The sequence below is a fragment of the Salmo salar genome, chromosome ssa16 (assembly GCF_905237065.1).
Source record: "Salmo salar chromosome ssa16, Ssal_v3.1, whole genome shotgun sequence".
NCBI classification, from domain to species: domain Eukaryota; kingdom Metazoa; phylum Chordata; class Actinopteri; order Salmoniformes; family Salmonidae; genus Salmo; species Salmo salar.
In genome coordinates this window covers 52126384-52153404 of record NC_059457.1, presented here as the reverse complement: position 1 = coordinate 52153404, position 27021 = coordinate 52126384, and the positions used below count along the sequence as shown (strand labels likewise).

General features: G+C 48.0%; 1 protein-coding gene across 2 annotated transcripts in view; it reads left to right on the top strand.

Annotated features, from left to right (window-relative positions):
- LOC106574165 (calmodulin-regulated spectrin-associated protein 2) overlaps nucleotides 1–27021 on the top strand; it is a 97166-nt gene that overhangs the window by 41883 nt on the left and 28262 nt on the right. The window contains exons 3-6 of one of the 2 annotated variants that reach the window (XM_014149833.2): nucleotides 6594–6758; nucleotides 11444–11524; nucleotides 25766–25910; nucleotides 26580–26719. In XM_014149833.2, the coding sequence (XP_014005308.1) occupies nucleotides 6594–6758; nucleotides 11444–11524; nucleotides 25766–25910; nucleotides 26580–26719 (531 nt within the window). The remainder of the gene's footprint in view (nucleotides 1–6593; nucleotides 6759–11443; nucleotides 11525–25765; nucleotides 25911–26579; nucleotides 26720–27021) is intronic. The other variant, XM_014149832.2, reaches the window with a different exon arrangement.

Genomic DNA, 27021 nt, shown 5'->3' with positions numbered 1-27021 from the left:
CACTGCCTGGTATGGCAACTGCTCAGCCTCTGACCGCAAGGCACTACAGAGGGTAATGCATACAGCCCAGTACATCACTGGGGCCAAGCTTCCCGCAATCCAGGACCTCTATACCAGGCGGTGTCAGAGGAAGGCCCTAAAAATGGTCAGACTCCAGCCAGCCTAGTCATAGACTGTTCTTTCTGCTACCGCACGGCAAGTGGTACCGGAGCGCCAAGTCTAGGTCCAATAGGCATCTTAACAGCTTCTATTCCCAAGCCGTAAGACTCCTGAACAGCTAATCAAAGGGCTATCTAGACCCCTCTCTTATGCTGCTGCTACTCTCTGTTTATTATCTATGCATGGTCACTTTAACTCTACCTACATGTACATATAACCTCGACTAACCGGTGCCCCCGCACTTTGACTCTGTACTGGTACCCCCTGTATATTTATATAGCCTCGATGTAATTTTTGTTGCTGCTTTTTAATTATTTGATACTTTTATTTTCAATTTTTTTACTTAACACGTTTTTCTTCTTAACTTTTTAAAGCATTGTTGGTTAAGGGCTTGTAAGTAAGCAAATAAAATGTGATTTGTTTTGAAAATGTGATTTGATTAGATCTATCTGCTTTAGAATAAACACCTGTGTTTTGTTGGCTATGAGATCACATAGCCAACATCTATATGGCTCAGACTAATCTTAACATCTTCCCATTATACAAAAACTATCCCAACGCCTTTTAAGGTAATTCATCGTCATACATGAAACATATAATTTCTTGATAAAAAATCCTGCAGAAATGAAAGTGTTCTACAGCTCACCTGGATTGTCTTTTTTAGGGCAGACAATGGAAAATGCAAAGCGAAAATTTGCATTTCCTATTGGACAAATCCAGGTAGCCATTCACTGTATCTTTTTTTTCTTCTGTTTGGTGCCTAATAAACATGACCCAGGTCTCTCTGTCTCTGCATCACTACTGTAAGTCACTCTGGATAAGAGCCTCTGCTAAATCAAACAACATTTTATTTGTCACATGCGCCAAATACAACAGGTGAAATGCTTATTTACAAGCCGTTAACCAACAATGCTTATAGAAGTTACGAAAAAAATAAGTGTTTAGTAAAAAATATAAAAAATAAAAGTAACAAGTAATTCAAAAGCATCAGTAAAATAACAAGCGAGGCTACAGTGCCTTGCGAAAGTATTGACCCCCTTTGTCATTTTTCCTATTTTGTTGCCTTACAACCTGGAATTAAAATGTTTTATTTATCATTTTATTTACACAACCTACCTACCAATTTGGAGATGAAAAATATTTTTTCTTGTGAAACAAACGAATAAGAACTTTAGCGTGCATAACTATTGAGCCAACGTTTGCAGCAATTTACAGCTGCAAGTCTCTTGGGGTATGTCACTATAAGCTTGGCACATCCACCCACTGGGATTTTTTCCAGTCCTTCAAGGCAAAACTGCTCCAGCTCCTTCAAGTTGGATGGGTTCCGCTGATGTACAGCAATCTTTAAGTCATACCACAGCTTCTCAATTGGTTTGAGGTCTGGGCTTTGACTAGGCCATTCCAAGACATTTAAATGTTTCCCCTTAAACCACTCGAGTGTTGCTTTAGCAGTATGCTTAGGGTCATTTTCCTGCTGGAAGGTGAACCTCCGTCCCAGTCTCAAATCTCTAGAAGACTGAAACAAGTTTCCCTCAAGAATTTCCCTGTATTTTGTGCCATCCATCATTCCTTCAATTCTGACCAGTTTCCCAGTCCCTGCTGACGAAAAACATCCCCACAGCATGATGCTGCCACCACCATGCTTCACTGTAGGGATGGTGTTCTCGGGGTGATGAGGTGTTGAGTTTGCGCCAGACATAGCGTGTTTGCTTACTTTTTTTTAAGCAATGGCTTTTTTTCTGACCACTCTGCCGTAAAGCCCAGCTCTGTGGAGTGTACGGCTTAAAGTGGTCCTATGGACAGATTCTTCAATCTCCGCTGTCTCTTTGTTGCCTCTCTGATTAATGCCTCCCTTGCCTGGTATGTGAGTTTTGGTGGGCGGCCCTCTCTTGGCAGGTTTGTTCCATATTTTTCAATTTTTCAATAATGGATTTAATGGTGCTCCATGGGATTTTCAAAGTTTCAGATATTTTTTTATAACCCAACCCTGATCTGTACTTCTCCACAACTTTGTCCCTGACCTGTTTGGAGAGCTCCTTGGTCGTCATGGTGCTGCTTGCTTGGTGGTGCCCCTTGCTTAGTGGTGTTGCAGACTTTGGGGCCTTTCAGAACAGGTGTGTGTGTATATATACTGAGATCATGTGACAGATCATGTGACACTTAGATTGGACACAGGTGGACTTTATTTAACTAATTATGTGGCTTCTGAAGGTAATTGGGTTGCACCAGATCTTATTCAGAGGCTTCATAGCAAAGGGGTGAATACACACCACTGTTTTTTATTTTCTATTTTAAAAAATGTAACACATTTTTTTCACTTAGCAATTTGTACTATTTTGTGTATGTCCATTACATGAAATCCAAATAAAATCCATTTAAATTACAGGTTGTAATGCAACAAAATAGGAAAAACACCAAGGGGGATGAATACTTTTACATGACACTATATACAGGGGGTACCGGTACCGAGTCAATGTGCGGGGGCACCGGTTAGTTGAGGTAATTGAGGTAATATGTACATGTAGGTAGAGTTAAAGTGACTATGCATAGATTATAACCAGAGAGTAGCAGCAGTGTAAAAGAGGGGTCTGGGTAGCCCTTTGATTAGCTGTTCAGGAGTCTTATGGCTTGGGGATAGAAGCTGTTAAGAAGCCTTTTGGACCTAGACTTGGCACTCCGGTACCGCTTGCCGTGCGGTAGCAGAGAGAACAGTCTATGACTAGGGTGGCTGCAGTCTTTGACAATTTTTAGGGCCTTCCTCTGACACCGCCTGATATAGAGGTCCTGGATGGCAGGAAGCTTGGCCCCAACGATGTACTGGGCTGTTTGCACTACCCTCTGTAGGGTAGTGCAGTCAGAGGCTGAGCAGTTGCTATACCAGGCAGTGATGCAACCAGTAAGGATGCTCTCGATGGTACAGCTGTAGAACCTTTTGAGGACCCATGCCAAATCTTTTCAAGTCTCCTGAGGAGGAAAAGGCTTTGTTGTGTCCTCTTCACGACAGTCTTGGTCTGTTTGGAATGACTAGAATGTAAATAGTATATTAGTACAGTGGAGCCATTCATTGTAAGGTTAAGTGTGATGAATTGAGTTAGCGCATGGAAAAGTGCAAAGCGTGTGCACATAATTATGTGCTGTAAATATTTGGAAGTAGGACTCCTCTTATAAACATTTGGAGGACATACTGGCTCCTGGTCTGTTAGTGGAGGACATACTGGCTCCTGGTCTGTTAGTGGAGGACATACTGGCTCCTGGTCTGTTAGTGGAGGACATACTGGCTCCTGGTCTGTTAGTGGAGGACATACTGGCTCCTGGTCTGTTAGTGGAGGACATACTGGCTCCTGGTCTGTTAGTGGAGGACATACTGGCTCCTGGTCTGTTAGTGGAGGACATACTGGCTCCTGGTCTGTTAGTGGAGGACATACTGGCTCCTGGTCTGTTAGTGGAGGACATACTGGCTCCTGGTCTGTTAGTGCTGTATGGCCTGGTTCCTGGTCTGTTAGTGCTGTATGGCCTGGTTCCTGGTCTGGGGGGGGTCTTTGAATCAGTGTATGACCCTGCAGCACATGGCTGACCGAGCCAGTTCAGCCACTGAGGTGAGAAGACGTGTAGAGTGCCAGTAGGGTCGGTGTACTGAACACCACATTCTCTTGGTGTTGCCTGTGTCCTGAGACATGGCAGAAGATGTAGTCTAATGACTCTACAGCCGTGATGATGTCTCAGCGGTGTGTCTCAGCGGTGTGTCTCAGCGGGGCGTCTCAGCCGTGTTTTGGATTTCATGTAATGTACATATACAAAATAGTCCAAATTGGTGAAGTGAAATAAAAAAAATAACTTGTTTCAAAAGATTATAAAAAAAAAAAGAACGGAAAAGTTGTGCGTGCAAATGTATTCACGCCCTTTGCTATGAAGTCCCGAAATAAGATCTTGTGCAACCAATTATCTTCAGAAGTCACATAATTAGTTAAATAAAGTCCACCTGTGTGCAATCTAAGTGTCACATGATCTGTCACGTGATCTCAGTATATGTACACTTGTTCTGAAAGGCACCAGAGTCTGCAACACCACTAAGCAATGGGCACCACCAAGCAAGCGGCACTATGAAAATGTCTAAAACTGGAAACACTTATCTCCCTCACTAGCTTTAAGCACCAGCTGTCAGAGCAGCTCACAGATTACTGCACCTGTATATAGCCCAAACAACTACCTCTTCCCCTACTGTATTTATTTATTTTGCTTCTTTGCACCCCATTATTTCTATGTCTACTTTGCACTTTCTTCCACTGCAAATCTACTATTCCAGTGTTTTAGTTGCTATATTGTATTTACTTCGCCACCATGGCCTTTTTTGCCTTTACCTCCCTTATCTCACCTCATTTGCTCACTTTGTATATAGACTTATTTTTCTACTATATTATTGACTGTATGTTTGTTTTACTCCATGTGTAACTCTGTTGTTGTATGTGTCAAACTGCTTTGCTTTATCTTGGCCAGGTCGCAATTGTAAATGAGAACTTGTTCTCAACTTGCCTACCTGGTTAAATAAAGGTGAAATAAATAAATAAAAATGAAGACGAACAGGTCAGGGACAAAGTTGTGGAGAAGTACAGATCAGGGTTGGGTTATAAGAAACTATCCGAAACTTTGAACATCCCACGGAGCACCATTAAATCCATTATTGAAAAATGGAAAGAATATGGCACCACAACAAACCTGCCAAGAGCGGGCCGCCCACCAAAACTCACGGACCAGGCAAGGAGGGAATTAATCAGAGAGGCAATAAAGAGACCAAAGATAACCCTGAAGGAGATGCAAAGCTCCACAGCGGATATTGGAATATCTGTCCATAGGACCACTTTAAGCCGTAAACTCCACAGAACTGGGCTTTAGGGAAGAGTGGCCAGAAAAATTAAGCAAACATGTTTGGTGTTCGCCAAAAGGCATGTGGGAGACTTCCCAAACATATGGAAGAAGGTACTCTGTTCAGATGAGACTAAACTGAGCTTTTTGACCATCAAGGAAAACGCTATGTCTGGCGCTAACCCAACACCTCATCACTCTGAGAACACCATCCCTACAGTGAAGCATGGTGGTGGCAGCATCATGCTGTGGGGATGCTTTTCATCGGCAGGGACTGGGAAACTGGTTAGAATTGAAGGAATAATGGATGGCGCTGAATACAGGGAAATTCTTGAGGGAAACCTGTTTCAATCTTACAGAAATTTGAGACTGGGATGGAGGTTCACCTTCAATCAGGACAATGACCCTAAGCATACTGCTAAAGCAACACTCGAGTGGTTTAAGGGGAAACATTTAAATGTCTTGGAATGGCCTAGTCAAAGCCCAGACCTCAAACCAATTGAGAAGCTGTGGTATGACTTAAAGATTGCTGTACACCAGTGGAACCCATCCAACTTGAAGGAGCTGGAGCAGTTTTGCTTTGAAGAATGGGCAAAAATCCCAGTGGTTAGATGTGCCAAGCTTATAGAGATATATCCCATGAGACTTGCAGCTGTAATGGCTGCAAAAGGTGGCTCTACAAAGTATTGACTTTGGGAGGGTGAATAGTTATGCACGCTCATGTTTTCAGTTTTTTTTTGTCTAACTTTTCTTGTTTGTTTCACAATAAAAAATATTTTATCTTCAAAGTGGCAGGCATGTTGTGTAAATCAAATGATTACAAACCCCCCAAAATCAATTTTAATTCCAGGTTGTAAGGCAACAAAATAGGAAAAATGCCAAGGGGGGTGAAAACTTTCACAAGCCACTGTACATGATATTACTGTACTAGAGATACATTATATTTCTCACTCACTCACTCACTCACTCTCACACACACAGTTAATTGGGTCGCGCAACGGACCCAAGTGTTTTCAGGGGAACGGCCAACTGAGAACTGCCCGACTATATGTGGAGGAGGGGTAGCTAGGACTCCACGGTTCAATTCCATTCTCAGAACTTGCTCCCTTACCTCGTTTTGCAGATTGGATAGATCTTGATGGGTCTAATAAAGGTTGCAATAGCTCCACCGACCCTTCTGATAGGCCAGGTTTAGCTTCCACCATATTCCATACTTTTATAGGGCTTTTCCAATATAGTGTTTCACATGGGTGCTTGGGGTTTATTTACACGGGTGCTTGGGGTTTATTTACACGGGTGCTTGGGGTTTATTTACACCGGTGCTTGGGGTTTACACTGGTGATTTTGTGCCTGGCCCAAAAAACGTATAGGGCCGTGGTACCAGTTAACCAAGTTAACAAGTGTATAGGGAGTAAGGCAGCTACCAGAGTAACCTGATTGGAACATATTCCCTACTAAGGAGGCTACCAGAGTAACCTGATTAGAACGTGTCCCCATGATGAATTCCCCACAAACATCACTGACTAAAGCCTTTTCAGATCAACAATTACCTCATTTCCTGTTTCCCCTTTCAGAGTGCCCACCTGGCGATGATGGACACGCTGATGATGGCGTACACGGTGGAGACGGTGAGCGTGGAGAAGGTGGTGGCGTGCGTCCTCCAGTACTCCTCCCACCACGATGAAGATGCAGACACACCGTACGACACCGAGGACGCCATGACCAGCTGGATCAACAAGGTACCTGCACGGCATTCTAACACACACACACACAGACCCACACACATGAATAGGACCATCTAAAGTCTAGACCAGCTGGGCATCATACATTTGTTCCCTTTTCACACTACTGAGCTGAGCCGAGCTGTACTGCACCGCATCTTACTACTTTGCTTCTGTCTGCTTCTTTCCCCCTCTGCAGGACAAGCAACCCTCTCTTTCCCTCTCTGCAGGACAAGCAACCCTCTCTTTCCCCCCCTTCAGTACAAGCAACCCTCTCTTTCCCCCTCTGCAGGACAAGCAACCCTCTCTTTCCCCCTCTGCAGGACAAGCAACCCTCTCTTTCCCCCCCTGCAGGACAAGCAACCCTCTCTTTCCCCCCCTGCAGGACAAGCAACCCTCTCTTTCCCCCCCTGCAGGACAAGCAACCCTCTCTTTCCCCCCCTGCAGGACAAGCAACCCTCTCTTTCCCCCCCTTCAGGACAAGCAACCCTCTCTTTCCCCCCCTTCAGGACAAGCAACCCTCTCTTTCCCCCCCTTCAGGACAAGCAACCCTCTCTTTCCTCCTCTGCAGGACAAGCAACCCTCTCTTTCCCCCTCTGCAGGACAAGCAACCCTCTCTTCCCCCCTGCAGGACAAGCAACCCTCTCTTTCCCCCCCTTCAGGACAAGCAACCCTCTCTTTCCCCCCCTTCAGGACAAGCAACCCTCTCTTTCCCCCCCTTCAGGACAAGCAACCCTCTCTTTCCTCCTCTGCAGGACAAGCAACCCTCTCGTTCCCCCTCTGCAGGACAAGCAACCCTCTCTTTCCCCCCCTGCAGGACAAGCAACCCTCTCTTTCCCCCTCTGCAGGACAAGCAACCCTCTCTTTCCCCCTCTGCAGGACAAGCAACCCTCTCTTTCCCCCCCTTCAGGACAAGCAACCCTCTCTTTCCCCCCCTTCAGGACAAGCAACCCTCTCTTTCCCCCCTTCAGGACAAGCAACCCTCTCTTTCCCCCCCTTCAGGACAAGCAACCCTCTCTTTCCCCCTCTGCAGGACAAGCAACCCTCTCTTTCCCCCTCTGCAGGACAAGCAACCCTCTCTTTCCCCCTCTGCAGGACAAGCAACCCTCTCTTTCCCCCTCTGCAGGACAAGCAACCCTCTCTTTCCCCCCTTCATGACAAGCAACCCTCTCTTTCCCCCTCTGCAGGACAAGCAACCCTCTCTTTCCCCCTCTGCAGGACAAGCAACCCTCTCTTTCCCCCTCTGCAGGACAAGCAACCCTCTCTTTCCCCCTCTGCAGGACAAGCAACCCTCTCTTTCCCCCCTTCAGGACAAGCAACCCTCTATTTCCCCCCCTTCAGGACAAGCAACCCTCTCTTTCCCCCCCTTCAGGACAAGCAACCCTCTATTTCCCCCCTTCAGGACAAGCAACCCTCTATTTCCCCCCTTCAGGACAAGCAACCCTCTCTTTCCCCCCCTTCAGGACAAGCAACCCTCTCTTTCCCCCTCTTCAGGACAAGCAACCCTCGCTTTCCCCCCCTTCGGTACAAGCAACCCTCTGAAAATCTACAATGTCTACTGAGAAGGGCTACATTTTTTTGTATTGTATTGTTTCACAATTTATGCTTGGCATTTTAAATGATTTTTTCCCCCCACCCTGTATGAATAAATGAAATGAATCAAAGGGATGGGGCCAAGGGAAAAGGCTAGGGGGTGAATTGGGACCGACTGTGCATGTTGTTCTGTGTGGGGGCGGTCTTGCCCTGGGCCTGTCTCTGTGACAGTGGAGGGGGGAGTGTTAGGGTGCTTACCACAGGGCCCTGGTCAAATATAGTGCTCTATATAGGGGACAGGGAGATGCTGCCTTAGTGTTAGTGAGATGCTGCCTTAGTGTTAGTGAGATGCTGCCTTAGTGTTAGTGAGGTGCTGCCTTAGTGTTAGTGAGGTGCTGCCTTAGTGTTAGTGAGGTGCTGCCTTAGTGTTAGTGAGGTGCTGCCTTAGTGTTAGTGAGGTGCTGCCTTAGTGTTAGTGAGGTGCTGCCTTAGTGTTAGTGAGGTGCTGCCTTAGTGTTAGTGAGGTGCTGTGTTAGTGAGGTGCTGCCTTAGTGTTAGTGAGGTGCTGCCTTAGTGTTAGTGAGGGCTGACCAAATATTTTGGTTCTAGCAGCCGTGTTTAGCACTAACTGAAGTTTATTTAGTGCTTTATCCGGGTAGCCGGCAAGTAGAGCATTGCAGTAGTGTAACCTAGAAGTGACAAAAGCATGAATACATTTTTCTGCATCATTGTTTAGACAGAAAGTTTCTGATTTTTGCAATGTTACGTAGATGGAAAAAAGCTGTCCTTGAAACAGTCTTGATATGTTTGTCAAAAGAGAGATCAGGGTCCAGAGTAACGCCAAGGTCCTAAACAGTTTTATTTGAGATGACTGTACAACCATCAAGATTAATTGTCAAATTCAACAGAAGATCTCTTTGTTTCTTGGGACCTAGAACTAGCATCTCTGTTTTGTCTGAGTTTGAAAGTAGAACATTTGCCGCCATCCACTTCCTTATGTCTGAAACAAAGGCTTCCAGGGAGGGCAATTTTCGGGCTTCACCATGTTTCATCGAAATGTACAGCTGTGTGTTGTCGCATAGCAGTGAAAGTTAACATTATGTTTCCAAATGACATCACCAAGAGGTAAAATATATAGTGAAAACAAAAGTGGTCCTAAAACGGAGCCTTGAGGAACACCGAAATGTACAGTTGATTTGTCAGAGGACCAACCATCCACAGAGACAAACTGCGATCTTTCTGACAGATAAGATCTAAACCAGGCCAGAACTTTTCCGTGTAGATCAATTTGGGTTTCCAATCTCCAAAAGAATGTGGTGATCGAGGGTACTGGGATGTACTGGGCCTTACATTCCTCTGTACTGGGCCTTACAATCCTCTGTACTGGGTTGTACTGGGCCTTACATTCCTCTGTACTGGGTTGTACTGGGCCTTACATTCCTCTGTACTGGGCTGTACTGGGCCTTACATTCCTCTGTACTGGGCCTTACAATCCTCTGTACTGGGCCTTACAATCCTCTGTACTGGGCCTTACAATCCTCTGTACTGGGCCTTACAATCCTCTGTACTGGGCCTTACAATCCTCTGTACTGGGTCTTACAATCCTCCTTACATTCCTCTGTACTGGGCCTTACATTCCTCTGTACTAGGCCTTACATTCCTCTGTACTGGGCCTTGCATTCCTCAGTACTGGGCCTTACATTCCTCTGTACTGGGCTGTACTGGGTCTTACATTCCTCTGCTGGGAACACTGGGTGGCTTCTAGCTCTGGCCTGCTGGAGACCCATACACTAAAACACACGCCATCTTAGATACTGTACTATCTTACCTATTTACACACACACCGCTCCACACCTATTTACACACACACCGCTCCACACCTATTTACACACACACCGCTCCACACCTATTTACACACACACCGCTCCACACCTGTACACACACACCGCTCCCTCACCTGTACACACACACCGCTCCACACCTGTACACACACACCGCTCCACACCTGTACACAGACATTTTTTAAAAATTGTTTTAATTTCACCTTTATTTAAATAGGCCATACTGGCGAAATAATTACAATTTAGCAATTAAACACTGGAGTGATAGATGTGCAGAAGATGAATGTGCAAGTAGAGATACTGGGTGCAAAGGAGCAAAATAAATAAATAACAGTATGGGGATGAGGTAGTTGGATGGGCTATTTATAGATGGGCTATGTACAGGTGCAGTGATCTGTGAGCTGCTCTGACAGCTGGTGCTTGAAGTTAGTGAGGGAGATATGAGTCTCCAGCTTCAGTCATTTTTGCAATTTGTTCCCGTCATTGGCAGCAGAGAACTGGAAGGAAAGGCGGCCAAAGGAGGAATTGGCATTGGGGGTGACCAGAGAGATATACCTGCTGGAGCGCATGCTACAGGTGGGTGCTGCTATGGTGACCAGTGAGCTGAGATAAGGCGGAGCTTTACCTAGCAAAGACTTATAGATGACCTGGAGCCAGTGGGTTTGGCGACGAATATGAAGCAAAGGCCAGCCAACGAGAGCATACAGGTCGCAGTGGTGGGTAGTATATGGGGCTTTGGTGACAAAACGGATGGCACTGTGATAGACTGCATCCAATTTGCTGAGTAGAGTGTTGGAGGCTATTTTGTAAATGAAGTCGAGGATCGGTAGGATGGTCCGTTTTATGAGGGTATGTTTGGCAGCATGAGTGAAGGATACTTTGTTGTGAAATTGGAAGCTGATTCTAGATTTAATTTTGGATAATCATATAGACACATGACACAACACACACAATAACTGGTGTTGTCATGGAATCTTTCGGGGAAAGCATGTGACACACTGCAGACGTTGATAACCTTTGATAACCTTTGAACTCCAATGTATCTTTCAACTACTGGGACATGATTATTTTATTTTATTTCACCTTTATTTAACTGGGCAAGTGAAATTGCTGGAAGGTTTGTAAGCTTTTGAAGGGACTTTTGTAAACCTTTCTTAAATCATAGTTGTGACATTCTTACATGACAGTAAGAAAATAAAAAAGGTTTAAGACCATAATACCAGAACTAAGAGAAACATATTTCAGTTGTCAATGGATTGTAGAGTCAAAGGTCATGGAAGCCCTCCAATTAACAAGATAATGAACTTTCTCTCTCTGTCTTTTAATCAGGTAAATGAGTATTTGAAGGATATCATTGGTCAGGAGCGGAGGAGAGAAAGGCAGAGTGCTGAGCCTGTTGGCAGGCCAGGGGTGAGTGTCGTCTCTTCTCTTCTCAGGCCTTCTTTCCTACCCACTCCACTTCATCTTTTTATTCTGGTTTTAGGAACATCTTCTACATTTGAATGACCAGGTCTTACAGTTAGATATGCACTTTCAAATTCAATGTATGCATTTAATCATTGATTTTGTTCAATACACATTCAAAACTGTTGAATTTGAATTCAATTTTGGAATACAAATGGAAAATTATTGAATTCAAATTCAATCTCTGCTGTCACTAATATCATTCCATATTTAAGCCTCAATGTTTATATTTTATGTTATAGCAGCACCAGGCAAGCTCATTGTCAACATGAACAGCATGATATTTCTGTGCAATGCTCAGCTTGGTCCCAGATCTGTTTGTGGTGTCCTGCCAACTCCTCTGTTTATTGTCATGCCCCATTGGCACAAACTGATTTGGGACCAGGCTACTTTCTCTCCTGTACTTGCTTCACACCCCACACAATGAAAAATGTTACGTCAAGTCCTTTCAATGCTACTTACAAGGCAAGTCATTTAGTCATTTAGACACACAGGTCAAATACGAAGCAGACTACCTACCTATGAGTTGTTGCGTCTAGCTAGCGTGTTTTATAAAATATGCTACGTGAGGCTTCTCTAATGGCCTATGACAGGTTGATGTGCCAGCTGAATCATGCTCTTTGGCTCTGAACAATCATGTCATCAGGCAGGCTGGTTCAGTTTTATGGTTGGCTGAGCAGAAGGGTTGACATGGTAACATGGCCTCTGACACAGCACAACTGGCAAGTGAGGGAGAGAGAGATGATGTCATCTTCTTTCCCTCCTCTTCCCTCATCTCCTCCCCTTCTTTCCCTCCTTCTTTCCCTCATCTCCTCTCCTTCTTTCCCTCCTCCCCTTCTTTCCCTCATCTCCTCCCCTTCTTTCCCTCATCTCCTCCCCTTCTTTCCCTCATCTCCTCCCCTTCTTTCCCTCATCTCCTCCCCTTCTTTCCCTCATCTCCTCCCCTTCTTTCCCTCATCTCCTCCCCTTCTTTCCCTCCTTCTTTCCCTCATCTCCTCTCCTTCTTTCCCTCATCTCCTCTCCTTCTTTCCCTCCTTCTTTCCCTCATCTCCTCCCCTTCTTTCCCTCATCTCCTCTCCTTCTTTCCCTCCTTCTTTCTCTCATCTCCTCTCCTTCTTTCCCTCCTTCTTTCCCTCATCTCCTCTCCTTCTTTCCCTCATCTCCTCCCCTTCTTTCCCTCATCTCCTCCCCTTCTTTCCCTCATCTCCTCCCCCTTCTTTCCCTCCTTCTTCTTTCCCTCATCTCCTCTCCTTCTTTCCCTCATCTCCTCCACTTCTTTCCCTCCTTCTTTCCCTCATCTCCTCCCCTTCTTTTCCTCCTCTTCCTTCATCTCCTCCCCTTCCTCTCCTCTCGCCCCCATCCCATCCAACATCTCTCCTCTCTTCTTTGCGTGACCATCTAGACATGTTTTATCAGCCTGTCCTGGTCGTAACCCATGTCATGTCAGCTTGTCCTGGTCTTAACCCTGCCATGTTAGTGTGGCTGGGCCTGCCAGAACATCCAGAGGAGGGAACAGTCTGCGTCACAACCCCTTTAGTGAACCTGTTCTATGGAGAGAGAGAGAGAGAGAGATTACATCTCTAAAGGAGTCTTGAGAAAAATCTTGGATATTGTTCTCTGGAGGCAATGTCACTGATGTCCCACCAGAATGTGCCTGCAGAGACCTGGCATGAAGTGTCTGTGTGTGTGTGTGTGTGTGTGTGTGTGTGTGTGTGTGTGTGTTCCCCACTCCACCCTGTCTAGAGGCGAAGATAGCTGCTGTTTGATGCTGATGTGAGCTGTCAGTGTACAGAGGCAGTCTCCTGCTCCCCAGCATGCCTGAACTGAATACAACTGTCCCAGAGCTGTCCCTGGGCTGGAAACCCATTGGTCCCAGAACAGAGCTGTCCCTTGGCTGAACACCCATTGGGGACAGACAGGACAACACTAACGGCAGGGATAGGGAGAAGGAGAAACAACAAGAACATCATCAACAACTTCAACAGTAGCAGCCCTAACCCAGGGCCACTCACAGACTGTGATGATCTGATAGAACTCAGCTCTTCATTTGCCAGCCACTGCTAGGCTCCAGCCACTGCTAGGCTCCAGCCACTGCTAGGCTCCAGCCACTGCTAGGCTCCAGCCACTGCTAGGCTCCAGCCACTGCTAGGCTCCAGCCACTGCTAGGCTCCAGCCACTGCTAGAATGCTACTGCTAGGCTCCAGCCACTGCTAGGCTCCAGCCACTGCTAGGCTCCAGCCACTGCTAGGCTCCAGCCACTGCTAGGCTCCAGCCACTGCTAGGCTCCAGCCACTGCTAGAATGCTACTACTAGGCTCCAGCCACTGCTAGAATGCTACTGCTAGGCTCCTGCCACTGCTAGAATGCTACTGCTAGGCTCCAGCCACTGCTAGGCTCCAGCTACTGCTAGGCTCCTGCCACTGCTAGGCTCCAGCCACTGCTAGAATGCTACTGCTAGGCTCCTGCCACTGCTAGGCTCCTGCCACTGCTAGGCTCCTGCCACTGCTAGGCTCCTGCCACTGCTAGAATGCTACTGCTAGGCTCCAGCCACTGCTAGAATGCTACTGCTAGGCTCCAGCCACTGCTAGGCTCCAGCTACTGCTAGGCTCCTGCCACTGCTAGGCTCCAGCTACTGCTAGGCTCCAGCCACTGCTAGGCTCCTGCCACTGCTAGGCTCCTGCCACTGCTAGGCTCCTGCCACTGCTAGGCTCCTGCCACTGCTAGGCTCCAGCCACTGCTAGAATGCCACTGCTAGAATGCCACTGCTAGGCTCCTGCCACTGCTAGGCTCCTGCCACTGCTAGGCTCCTGCCACTGCTAGAATGCTACTGCTAGGCTCCAGCCACTGCTAGAATGCTACTGCTAGGCTCCTGCCACTGCTAGGCTCCTGCCACTGCTAGGCTCCTGCCACTGCTAGAATGCTACTGCTAGGCTCCTGCCACTGCTAGAATGCTACTGCTAGGCTCCAGCCACTGCTAGAATGCTACTGCTAAGCTCCAGCCACTGCTAGGCTCCTGCCACTGCTAGGCTCCTGCCACTGCTAGGCTCCTGCCACTGCTAGGCTCCTGCCACTGCTAGGCTCCAGCCACTGCTAGGCTCCAGCCACTGCTAGGCTCCAGCCACTGCTAGGCTCCTGCCACTGCTAGGCTCCTGCCACTGCTAGAATGCTACTGCTAGGCTCCAGCCACTGCTAGAATGCTACTGCTAGGCTCCAGCCACTGCTAGGCTCCAGCTACTGCTAGGCTCCTGCCACTGCTAGGCTCCAGCTACTGCTAGGCTCCAGCCACTGCTAGGCTCCTGCCACTGCTAGGCTCCTGCCACTGCTAGGCTCCTGCCACTGCTAGGCTCCTGCCACTGCTAGGCTCCAGCCACTGCTAGAATGCCACTGCTAGAATGCCACTGCTAGAATGCCACTGCTAGGCTCCTGCCACTGCTAGGCTCCTGCCACTGCTAGGCTCCTGCCACTGCTAGAATGCTACTGCTAGGCTCCAGCCACTGCTAGAATGCTACTGCTAGGCTCCTGCCACTGCTAGGCTCCTGCCACTGCTAGGCTCCTGCCACTGCTAGAATGCTACTGCTAGGCTCCTGCCACTGCTAGAATGCTACTGCTAGGCTCCAGCCACTGCTAGAATGCTACTGCTAAGCTCCAGCCACTGCTATGCTCCTGCCACTGCTAGGCTCCTGCCACTGCTAGGCTCCTGCCACTGCTAGGCTCCTGCCACTGCTAGGCTCCAGCCACTGCTAGGCTCCAGCCACTGCTAGGCTCCAGCCACTGCTAGGCTCCTGCTACTTCTAGAATGCTACTGCCACTGCTAGGCTCCTGCTACTTCTAGAATGCTACTGCTAGGCTCCAGCCACTCAGCTGCCCACTGCATTGAGACTAGGAAACACTGTCACCACCGATAAATCCACGATAATCGAGAAATTCAATAAGCATTTCTCTACGGCTGGCCATGCTTTCCTCCTGGCTACCCAAACCCCGGCCAACAGCTCCGCACCCCCCGCAGCTACTTGCCCAAGCCTCCCCAGCTTCTACTTCACCCAAATCCAGATAGCAGATGTTCTGAAAGAGCTGCAAAACCTGGACCCGTACAAATCAGCTGGGTTAGACAATCTGGACCCTCTCTTTCCAAAACTATCCGCCGCCATTGTTGCAACCCCTATTACCAGTCTGTTCAACCTCTTTTGTATCGTCCGAGATCCCTAAAGATTGGAAAGCTGACACAGTCATCCCCCTCTTCAAAGGGGGTGACACGCTAGACCCAAACTGTTACAGACCTATATCCATCCTGCTCTGCCTTTCTAAAGTAATCGAAAGCCAAGTTAACAAACAGATCACTGACCATTTCGAATCCCACCGTAATCCCATCCCACTCCGCTGTACAATCCGGTTTCCGAGTTGGTCACGGGTGCACCTCAGCCACGCTAAAGGTACTAAACGATATCATAACCACCATCGATAAAAGACAGTACTGTGCAGCCGTCTTCATCGACCTGGCCAAGGCTTTCGACTCTGTCAATCACCGTATTCTTATCAGCAGACTCAACAGCCTTGGTTTCTCAAATGACTGCCTCGCCTGGTTCCCCAACTACTTCTCAGAGTTCAGTGTGTCAAATCGGAGGGCCATTTGTCCGGACCGCTGGCAGTCTCTATGAGGGTACCACAGGGTTTAATTCTCGAACCGACTCTTTTCTCTGTATATTTCAACGATGTCACTCTTGCTACGGTTGATTCCCTGATCCACCTCTACGCAGACAACACCATTCTGTATACTTCTGGCCCTTCTTTGGACACTGTGCTAACAAACCTCCAAAACGAGCTTCAATGCCATACAACACTCATTCTGTGGCCTCCAACTGCTCTTAAACGCTAGTAAAACTAAATGCATGCTTTTCAACCGATTTGTTGCCTGCACCCGCCCGCCCGACTAGCATAACTACTCTGGACGGTCCTGACTTAGAATATATGGACAACTACAAATACCTAGGTGCCTGGCTAGGCTGTAAACTCTCCTTCCAGACTCATATTAAACATCTCCAATCCAAAGTTAAATCTAGAATTGGCATCCTATTTCGCAACAAAGACTCCTTCACTCACGCTGCCAAACAGTAAAACTGACCATCTTACCGATCCTCGACTTCGGCGATGTCATTTACAAAATAGCCTCCAACACTCTACTCAGCAAACTGGATGCAGTCTATCACAGTGCCATCCGTATTGTCACCAAAGCCCCATATACCACCCACCACTGCGACCTGTATGTTCTCGTCGGCTGGCCCTCTACATATTCGTCGCCTGACCCACTGGCTCCAGGTCATCTATAAGTCTTTGTTAGGTAAAGCTCCGCCTTATCTCAGCTCACTGGTCACCATAACAACACCCACCCATAGCACACGCTCCAGCAGGTATATCTTACTGGTCATCCCCAAAGCCAACACTTCCTTTGGCCGCCTTTCCTTCCAGTTCTCTGCTGCCAATGACTGGAACGAATTGCAAAAATCGCTGAAGTTGGAGACCTATATCTCCCTCACTAACTTTAAGCATCAGCTATCTGAGCAGCTTACTGATCGCTGCAGCTGTACACAGCCAATCTGTAAATAGCCCCTCCAATCTACCTACCTCATCCTCATATTGATTTTATTAACTTATTTCTACTTGCACATCATCATCTGCACATCTATCACTCCAGTGTTAATTTGCTAAATTGTAATTACTTCGCTGCTATGGCCTATTTATTGCCTTACCACCTCACGTCGTTTGCACACACTGTACATAGACTGTTTCTATTGGGTTATTGACTGTACAGTTGTTTATCCCATGTGTAACTCTGTGTTGTTGTTTTTGTCGCACTGCTTTGCTTTATCTTGCCCAGGTCGCAGTTGTAAATGAGAACTTGTTCTCAACTGGCCTACCTGGTTAAATAAAGGTGAACTATATATGTTTTTAAACTGTTAGGCTCCAGCCACTGTTAGGCTCCAGCCACTGTTAGGCTCCAGCCACTGTTAGGCTCCAGCCACTGTTAGGCTCCAGCCACTGTTAGGCTCCTGCCACTGCTAGGCTCCTGTCACTGCTAGGCTCCAGTCACTGCTAGGCTCCAGCCAGGATGCTCTGCTAGGCTCCTGCCATTGCTCAAATCAAATCAACGTTTATTTGTCACGTGTGCCGAATACAACAGGTGTAGACCTTACAGTGAAATGCTTACTTACAGGCTCTAACCAATAGTGCAAAAAAGGTATTAAGTGAACAATAGGTAAGTAAAGAAATAAAAACAACAGTAAAAAGACAGTGGAAAAACAGTAGCGAGGCTATAAAAGTAGCGAGGCTACATACAGACACCAGTTAGTCAGGGTGATTTGAGGTAGTATGTACATGTAGATATGGTTAAAGTGACTATGCATATATAATGAACGGAGAGTAGCAGTAGCTTAAAGAGGGGTTGGCAGGACACAATGCAGATGGCCCGGTTAGCCAAAGTGCGGGAGCACTGGTTGGTCGGGCTAATTGAGGTAATATGTACATATGTACATGAATGTATAGTTACTGTGCATATATGATAAACAGAGAGTAGCAGCAGTGTAAAAGAGGGGTTGGGGGCACACAATGCAAATAGTCTGGGTAGCCATTTGATTACCTGTTCAGGAGTCTTATGGCTTGGGGGTAAAAATTGTTTTAGCCTTTTTGTCCTAGACTTGGCACTCCGGTACCGCTTGCCATGCGGTAGTAGAGAGAACAGTCTATGACTGGGGTGGCTGGGGTCTTTGACAATTTTTAGGGCCTTCCTCTGACACCGCCTGGTGTAGAGGTCCGGGATGGCAGGCAGCTTAGCCCCAGTGATGTACTGGGCCGTACGCACTACCCTCTGTAGTGCCTTGCGGTCAGAGGCCGAGCAATTGCCGTACCAGGCAGTGATGCAACCAGTCAGGATGTTCTTGATGTTGCAGCTGTAGAACCTTTTGAGGATCTCAGGACCCATGCCAAATCTTTTTGTTTCCTGAGGGGGAATAGGCTTTGTTGTGCCCTCTTCACGACTGTCTTGCTGTGTTTGGACCATTCTAGTTTGTTGGTGATGTGGACACCAAGGAACTTGAAGCTCTCAAGCTGCTTCACTACAGTCCTGTCGATGAGAATGGGGGCGTACTCGGTCCTCCTTTTCCTGTAGTCCACAATCATCTCCTTAGTCTTGGTTACGTTGAGGGATAGGTTGTTATTCTGGCACCACCCGGCCAGGTCTCTGACCTACATATAGGCTGTCTTGTCATTGTCGGTGATCAGGCCTACCACTGTTGTGTCATCTGCAAACTTAATGATGGTGTTGGAGTCGTGCCTGGCCATGCAGTCGTGGGTGAACAGGGAGTACAGGAGGGGACTGAGCACGCACCCCTGGGGGGCTCCAGTGTTGAGGATCAGCATGGCAGATGTGTTGCTACCTACCCTTACCACCTGGGGATGGCCTGTCAGGAAGTCTAGGATCCAGTTGCAGGGGAGGTGTTTAGTCCCAGGATCCTTAGCTTAGTGATGAGCTTTGAGGGCACTATGGTGTTGAACACTGAGCTGTAGTCAATGAATAGCATTCTCACATAAGTGTTGCTTTTGTCCAGGTGGGAAAGGGCAGTGTGGAGTGCAATAGAGATTGCGTCATCTGTGGATCTGTTTGGGCGGTATGCAAATTGGAGTGGGTCTAGGGTTTCTGGGATAATGGTGTTGATGTGTGCCATTACCAGCCTTTCAAAGCACTTCATGGCTATGGACGTGAGTGCTACTGGTCTGTAGTCATTTAGGCCGGTTGCCTTTGTGTTCTTGGGCACAGGGACTATGGTGGTCTGCTTGAAACATGTTGGTATTACAGACTCAATCAGGGACATGTTGAAAATGTCAGTGAAGACACTTGCCAGTTGGTCAGCACATGCCCGGAGCACACGTCCTGGTAATCCGTCTGGCCCCGCAGCCTTGTGTAAGTTGACCTGTTTAAAGGTCTTACTCACGTCGGCTACGGAGAGCATGATCACACAGTCGTCTGGAACAGCTGATACTCTCATACACGTTTCAGTGTTGCTTGCCTCGAAGCGAGCATAGAAGTGATTTAGCTCGTCTGGTAGGCTCATGTCACTGGGCAGCTCGCGGCTGTGCTTCCCTTTGTAGTCTGTAATAGTTTGCGAGCCCTGCCACATAAGACAAGCGTAAGAGCCGGTGTAGTATGATTCAATCTTAGCCCTGTATTGACGCTTTGCCTGTTTGATGGTTCTTCGCAGAGCATAGCAGGATTTCTTGTAAGCTTCCTGGTTAGTACTTCACCTTGAAAGCGGCAGCTCTACCCTTTAGCTCAGTGTGAATGTTGCCTGTAATCCATGGCTTCTGGTTGGGGTATGTACGTACAGTCACTGTGGGGCTCCTTCTAGGCTCCTGCTACTGCTAGGCTCCCGGCACTGCTAGGCTCCCGCTAGGCTCCCGCTAGGCTCCCGCTAGGCTACCGCTAGGCTCCCGCTAGGCTACCGCTAGGCTCCCGCTAGGCTACCGCTAGGCTACCGCTAGGCTCCCGGCACTGCTAGGCTCCCGGCACTGCTAGGCTCCCGGCACTGCTAGGCTCCCGGCACTGCTAGGCTCCCGGCACTGCTAGGCTACTGCTAGGCTCCCGGCACTGCTAGGCTCCCGCCACTGCTTGGCTCCCGCTACTGCTAGACTCCTGCTACAGTACAATGTTCACCAGACATATGTGCTTGTTGTTGAATGCACTCTGTTCCTGTAACAATGTTACTGGCACATTCTGTATGTGTGTTTTAGCCTAGATGACACACAGATTAAGTAAGGGTTATTAACCCCCCCACCCCACCCCCACCCCCATCAACACAGAATGCACACACATATATGCACGTACATACACGCACACCCTCTCTCCATTCTATCTCCTCTCTCCTCCTCTCCTCTCTCGGTCTCCCCTCTGTCTCTCTCTTTCCCTCTGTCTCTCTCCCTCCCTCCCCCGGGACTCTGACCTAGATACTAGCTCCAGTCGCTCCCAAAATCTGTCCCGCTCTTTGTGTCGCGGGTTTCGTTCAGGGCCGTGTACCCTCCACGGACAGATGTGCTGCAGTCATCGGGACAAAGAAAAGCTGACTAGGGTGACCCAGGTTTTATTTTAAGCTGCAGCACAGTATGCTGCAAAACCAAACAGACACTGATGGTCATTGCGAAGGCAATGGCAGGGCAGAGTAAAACACATAAGTAATCCTTTTAAGTTGCAAATCTGTGCAGGATAAATTGAACATGTCTTTTTGGACAGGAAGTGACAGAGAGCGAGAACAGGACAGCAAGTTGATTGATGTGGTGGACGGTTGGGATTAGGACCAAGCCGAAGGGCTCTGGGGTTTTAGTGGTAGTCTTGGCTAGCTCTATCTTTGCTGTGTGTTATCCCCAATTTAGCCCTCCCCTATAGCCCTCCCCCACAGCCTTCCATAGCCCTACCCTATAGCCTTCCATAGCCCTGCCCCACAGCCTTCCATAGCCCTGCCCCACAGCCTTCCATAGCCCTACCCTATAGCCCCTCCCCTATAGCCCTCCCCTATAGCCCTCCCCTATAGCCCTCCCCTATAGCCCTCCCCTATAGCCCTCCCCTATAGCCCTCCCCTATAGCCTTCCATAGCCCTCCCCTATAGCCTTCCATAGCCCTCCCCTATAGCCCTGCCCTAATAGCCTTCCATAGCCCTGCCCTAATAGCCTTCCATGGCCCTGCCCTATAGCCCTGCCCTATATCCTTCCATAGCCCTCCCCTATAGCCTTCCATAGCCCTGCCCTATAGCCTTCCATAGCCCTGCCCTATAGCCTTCCATAGCCCTACCCTATAGCCTCCCATAGCCCTACCCTATAGCCTTCCATAGCCCTACCCTATAGCCTTCCATAGCCCTACCCTATAGCCTTCCATAGCCCTGCCCCACAGCCTTCCATAACCCCTCCCCTATAGCCCTCCCCTATAGCCCTGCCCTATAGCCTTCCATACCCCTACCCTATAGCCTTCCATACCCCTACCCTATAGCCTTCCATAGCCCTGCCCTATAGCCTTCCATAGCCCTGCCCTATAGCCTTCCATACCCCTGCCCTATAGCCTTCCATAGCCCTGCCCTATAGCCTTCCATAGCCCTGCCCTATAGCCTTCCATAGCCCTACCCTATAGCCTTCCATACCCCTGCCCTATAGCCTTCCATAGCCCTGCCCTATAGCCTTCCATAGCCCTGCCCTATAGCCTTCCATAGCCCTGCCCTATAGCCTTCCATACCCCTGCCCTATAGCCTTCCATAGCCCTGCCCTATAGCCTTCCATACCCCTACCCTATAGCCTTCCATAGCCCTGCCCTATAACCCTGCCCTGTAGCCTTCCATAGCCCTCCCCTATAGCCTTCCATAGCCCTGCCCTATAGCCCTGCCCTATATCCTTCCATAGCCCTGCCCTTATAGCCTTCCATAGCCCTCCCCTATAGCCTTCCATAGCCCTGCCCTATTGCCCTGCCCTATAGCCTTCCATAGCCCTGCCCTATAGCCTGCCATACCCCTCCCCTATAGCCTTCCATACCCCTACCCTATAGCCTTCCATACCCCTACCCTATAGCCTCCCATAGCCCTGCCCTATAGCCTTCCATCCCCCTACCCTATAGCCTTCCATAGCCCTGCCCTATAGCCTTCCATAGCCCTGCCCTATAGCCTTCCATAGCCCTGCCCTATAGCCTTCCATAGCCCTGCCCTATAGCCTTCTCGTACATTGTTGGGACATGCCAACCATAACACCTCCACACGCACACACATTCCCCATCCTCCTGTTTCCACCGTTACCAAATGTTCAGCCTGTTTTTATGCTGGGTTAAAAAGCACAACTTGAATAATTGAAAGCAGAAAATTTTAATTGGTTTGAAACCATCAAATTATCCCTTCTAATTAGTATTTGATCAGTAACATGGTTTAGGGAGACTTTTCAAGACCGACATGGATGTAGCTGAATAAGTTCTTCAGCCAATACTACGATAGTTGAGTGCGATCAACTGATTCACCCTTCAATGAGATTCTACCTTCTAATCATCTCCTTCACTAAGTGAGTCCTAGATAGGGCGCGTTGGTAAATTCACTCTGGCTAAGTGAGTCACATGTCTCTTATTTGAGAGCCTTTGATGTCATTCAGTCAGGGAATATAACAAACTGACCTTTCCATCAACTTGGAACTGCAACCTTCAAAAAATGTACTGTAGCTTAATTGTTTTTGCTACCGTTGACAGTTGGTCTTTGAAGAAAGCAGTCGCTGCCCAATCGGAGCAGTACTTACACGCTTGTCTTCAAAGTCATCTAATTCATAGTGTGATACTGGGCTGACCAGTAGCTTCGTTTTCTCAAACCTAGAAATCAAATCATATTTTATTTTATTAGTCACTGCGCCGAATACAACAGATGTAGACCTTACAGTGAAATGCTTAACTTACGATCCCCTAAACAACAATGCAGTGGTATAAAAGAGGGGACGGGGGGGGGGGGCAATTAGTCTGGGTAGCCATTTGATTAGATGTTCAGGAGTCTTATGGCTTGTGGGTAGAAGCTGTTAAGAAGCCTTTTGGACCTCCGGTACCGCTTGCCGTGCGGTAGAAGAGAGAACAGTCTATTGCTAGGGTGGCTGGAGTCTTTGACAATTTTTAGGGCCTTCCTCTGACACCGCCTGGTATAAAGGTCCTGGATGGCAGGAAGCTTGGTCCCAGTGATGTACTTGGCTGTTCGCACTACCCTCTGTAGTGCCTTGCGGTCGGAGGCCGAGCAGTTGCCATACCAGGCAGGGATGCAACCAGTCAGGATGCTCTCGATGGTGCAGCTGTAGAACCTTTTGAGGATCTGAGGACCCATGCCAAATCTTTTCAGTCTCCTGAGGGGGAATAGGCTTTGTCATGCCCTCTTCACGACTGTCTTGGTGTGCTTGGACCATGTTAGTTTGTTGGTGATGTGGACACCAAGGAAATTGAAGCTCTCAACCTGCTCCACTGTAGCCCCCTCGATGAGAATGGGGGCGTGCTCGGTCCTCTTTTTCCAATCATCTCCTTTGTCTTGATCATGTTGAGGGAGAGGTAGTTGTTCTGGCACCAAATGGTCAGGTCTCTGAACTCCTCCCTATAGGCTGTCTCATCGTTGTCGGTGATCAAGCCTACCACTGTTGTGTCCTCGGCAAACTTGATGATGGTGTTGGAGTCGCGCCTGGCCGTACAGTTATGAATGAACAGGGAGTACAGGAGGGGACTGAGCAAGCACCCCTGAGGGGCCCCCGTGTTGAGGATCAGCGTGGCGGATGTGTTGTTACCTACCCTTACCACCTGAGGGCGGCCCGTCAGGAAGTCCAGGATCCAGTTGCAGAGGGAGGTGTTTAGTCCTAGGGTCCTTAGCTTATTGATGAGCTTTGAGGGCACTATGGTGGTGAACGCTGAGCTGTAGTCAATTAATAGCATTCTCACATAGGTGTTCCTTTTGTCCAGGTGGGAAAGGGCAGTGTGGAGTGCAATGGAGATTGCATCATCTGTGGATCTGTTGGGGTGGTATGCAAATTGAAGTGGGTCTAGGGTTTCTGGGATAATGGTGCTGATGTGAGCTATGACCAGTCTTTCAAAGCACTTCATGGCTACAGACATGAGTGCTATGAGTCAGTAGTCATTTAGGCAAGTTACCTTAGTCCCTGTGCCCAAGAACACTATGGTGGTCTGCTTAAGACATGTTGGTATTACCGACTCGGACAGGGAGAGTTTGAAAATGTCAGTGAAGACACTTACTAGTCGGTCAGCGCTTGTTCGCAGTACACATCCTGGTAATCTGTCTGGCCCTGCGGCCTTGTGAATGTTGACCTGTATAAAGGTCTTACTTACATCGGCTGCGGAGAGCGTGATCGCACAGTCTTCCGGAACAGCTGGTGCTCTCATGCATGTTTCAGTGTTATTTGCCTCGAAGTGAGCATAGATGTAGTTTAGCTCGTCTGGTAGGCTCGTCTCACTGGGCAGTTCTTGGCTGTGCTTCCTTTTTTAGTCTGTAATGGTTTTCAAGCCCTGCCACATCCGACGAGCGTAAGAGCCGGTGTAGTACAATTCAATCTTAGTCCTGTATTGACACTTTGCCTGTTTGATGGTTTGTCGGTGGGCATAGCGGGATTTCTTATAAGCCTCCGGGTTAGAGTCCTGCTCCTTGAAAACGGCAGCTCTAGCCTTTAGCTCAGTGCGGATGTTGCCTGTAATCCATGGCTTCTGGTTTGGGTATGTACGTACGGTCACTGTGGGGACGACGTCATCGATGAAGCCAATGACTGATGTGGTGTACTTCTCAATGCCATCGGAGGAATCCCAGAACATATTCCAGTCTGTGCTAGCAGAACAGTCCTGTAGCTTAGCATCAGCTTCATCTGAACACATTTTTACTGACCGAGTCACTGGTACTTCCTGCTTGAATTTTTGCTTGTAAGCAGGAATCGGGGATAGAATTATGGTCAGATTTGCCAAATGGAGGGCGAGGGAGAGCTTTGTATGCGTCTCTGTGTGTGGAGTAAAGGTGGTCCAGAGTGTTTTTTTCCTCTGGTTGCACATTTAACATGCTGATAGAAATTTGGTAAAACAGATTTAAGTTTCCCTCTCTCTCTCTCTCGCTCTCTTTTTCTCTCTCTCGCTCTCTTTTTCTCTCTCTCTCTCTCTCTCTCTCTCTCTCTCTCTCTTTTTCTCTCCTCTCTCGGCTACTGAAGTCTCCAAATAAATGGTACATGAAACTGGTACCTCTAAGTCAGCTGACCAGCGCTGGTCTTACCCTCCCCCTCCATCTGTCCGTTTCCATAGTGACTGTCTCTCACCGCCATCTCCATAGTAAATGTCATCATTCCACACATGAACGTCAACATGTAATTGCAGTTATTGGTGACGCTTTATTTTGCAGTTAACTCAGTTTCCATCCAGTTTCCCTGAATTAGATTAGGAGGTTACTGAACATGTGATTGAAGTATGGTGATTTTGTCTATTATATTGTTCGATATGATTACATTGTCATGTTTTGATGTCAGATGTAGTATTCTCATGGTCAGAATAATGTCAAACCTACAATGAGAGATACACTCCATTTTATATGGTGATGTGCATTCCTACATGTCTGTCTGTGTATTTCTTTGTCTTTCCGTGCGTGTGTGTGTGTGTTGTCCCATGGCGCTCCAGACTCGCTATAGGAAGGCGCAGCAGACTGTGGCCCAGCAGGTGCCCTGGATCCCCCCTGTCGATAACCTGCTGAAGGACACCACTGACGGCTGCGCCCTGGCCGCTCTGCTGCACTTCTACTGCCCACAGCTAGTCAGACTGCAAGGTACACCTCTACACAGGACCGTGGGGGTGGGGAAGGGGGTGTGTGTGTGTGTTAGAGAGGGGAGAGTGTGTGCATTTTGGTTCTTGATTGATATTGTTATTTTTCTGCATTGTTGAGAAGAGTTGACAAGCCAGCGATTCACTGTGACCAATAAACATTCATTTGATTTGATCAACACATGACCCTCTCCAGGTGCCTCACTGAGTCTGAAGGTGTTAGTGGCTCTCCTCTGGCTAGCCTTTCATGTCCCAGGAGGACTGAGTGAGCCATTAGTGATGAAAATCAAACCTCATAATCAACTCATCCTTAATCTCATTAACCTATTGATGAAGTGGATGGGACACACACACACACACACACACACACACACACACACACACACACACACACACACACACACACACACACACAGAGAGAGAGAGAGCTCAGTACTGAACCCCACCAACTCAGAGTGATGATTGATTTAAAGATTCTGTTTACACTACGAAATGGCATGAGTACCTTGTGCACAACATCCAGTATCCTGATCCTTGATTGGTAAATCCCAGACAAGGAAGGGACAAATCCATCTGTGTTACTGCCTTAATCATCACAGACATTCACTTCCTGATTCACTTCCAAGTTGATTGGTGTAGCGCTTGTCTCTCAGATCCCCTTTGTCCTTGTCAGATATCTGTCTGAAGGAGCGTATGTCACTGGCGGACAGCCTGTACAACCTGCAGCTGGTGCAGGACTTCTGTCAGGAGCATCTGAACCGCTGCTGCCACTTCAGCCTGGAGGACATGGTGCACGCCTCCTCGTCCCTCAAAGTAAGTCCACATGGCTTTTAAATGATTCACTCTAGTACACCTGAAGCATGAATACCCTGTTCTCACTACCGTACTGTGCTGGTTCTGATACGAATACCCTGTTCTCACTACTGTACTGTGCTGGCTCTGATACGAATACCCTGTTCTCACTACCATACTGTGCTGGCTCTGATATGAATACCCTGTTCTCACTACTGTACTGTGCTGGCTCTGATACGAATACCCTGTTCTCACTACCGTACTGTGCTGGCTCTGATATGAATACCCTGTTCTCACTACCGTACTGTGCTGGCTCTGATATG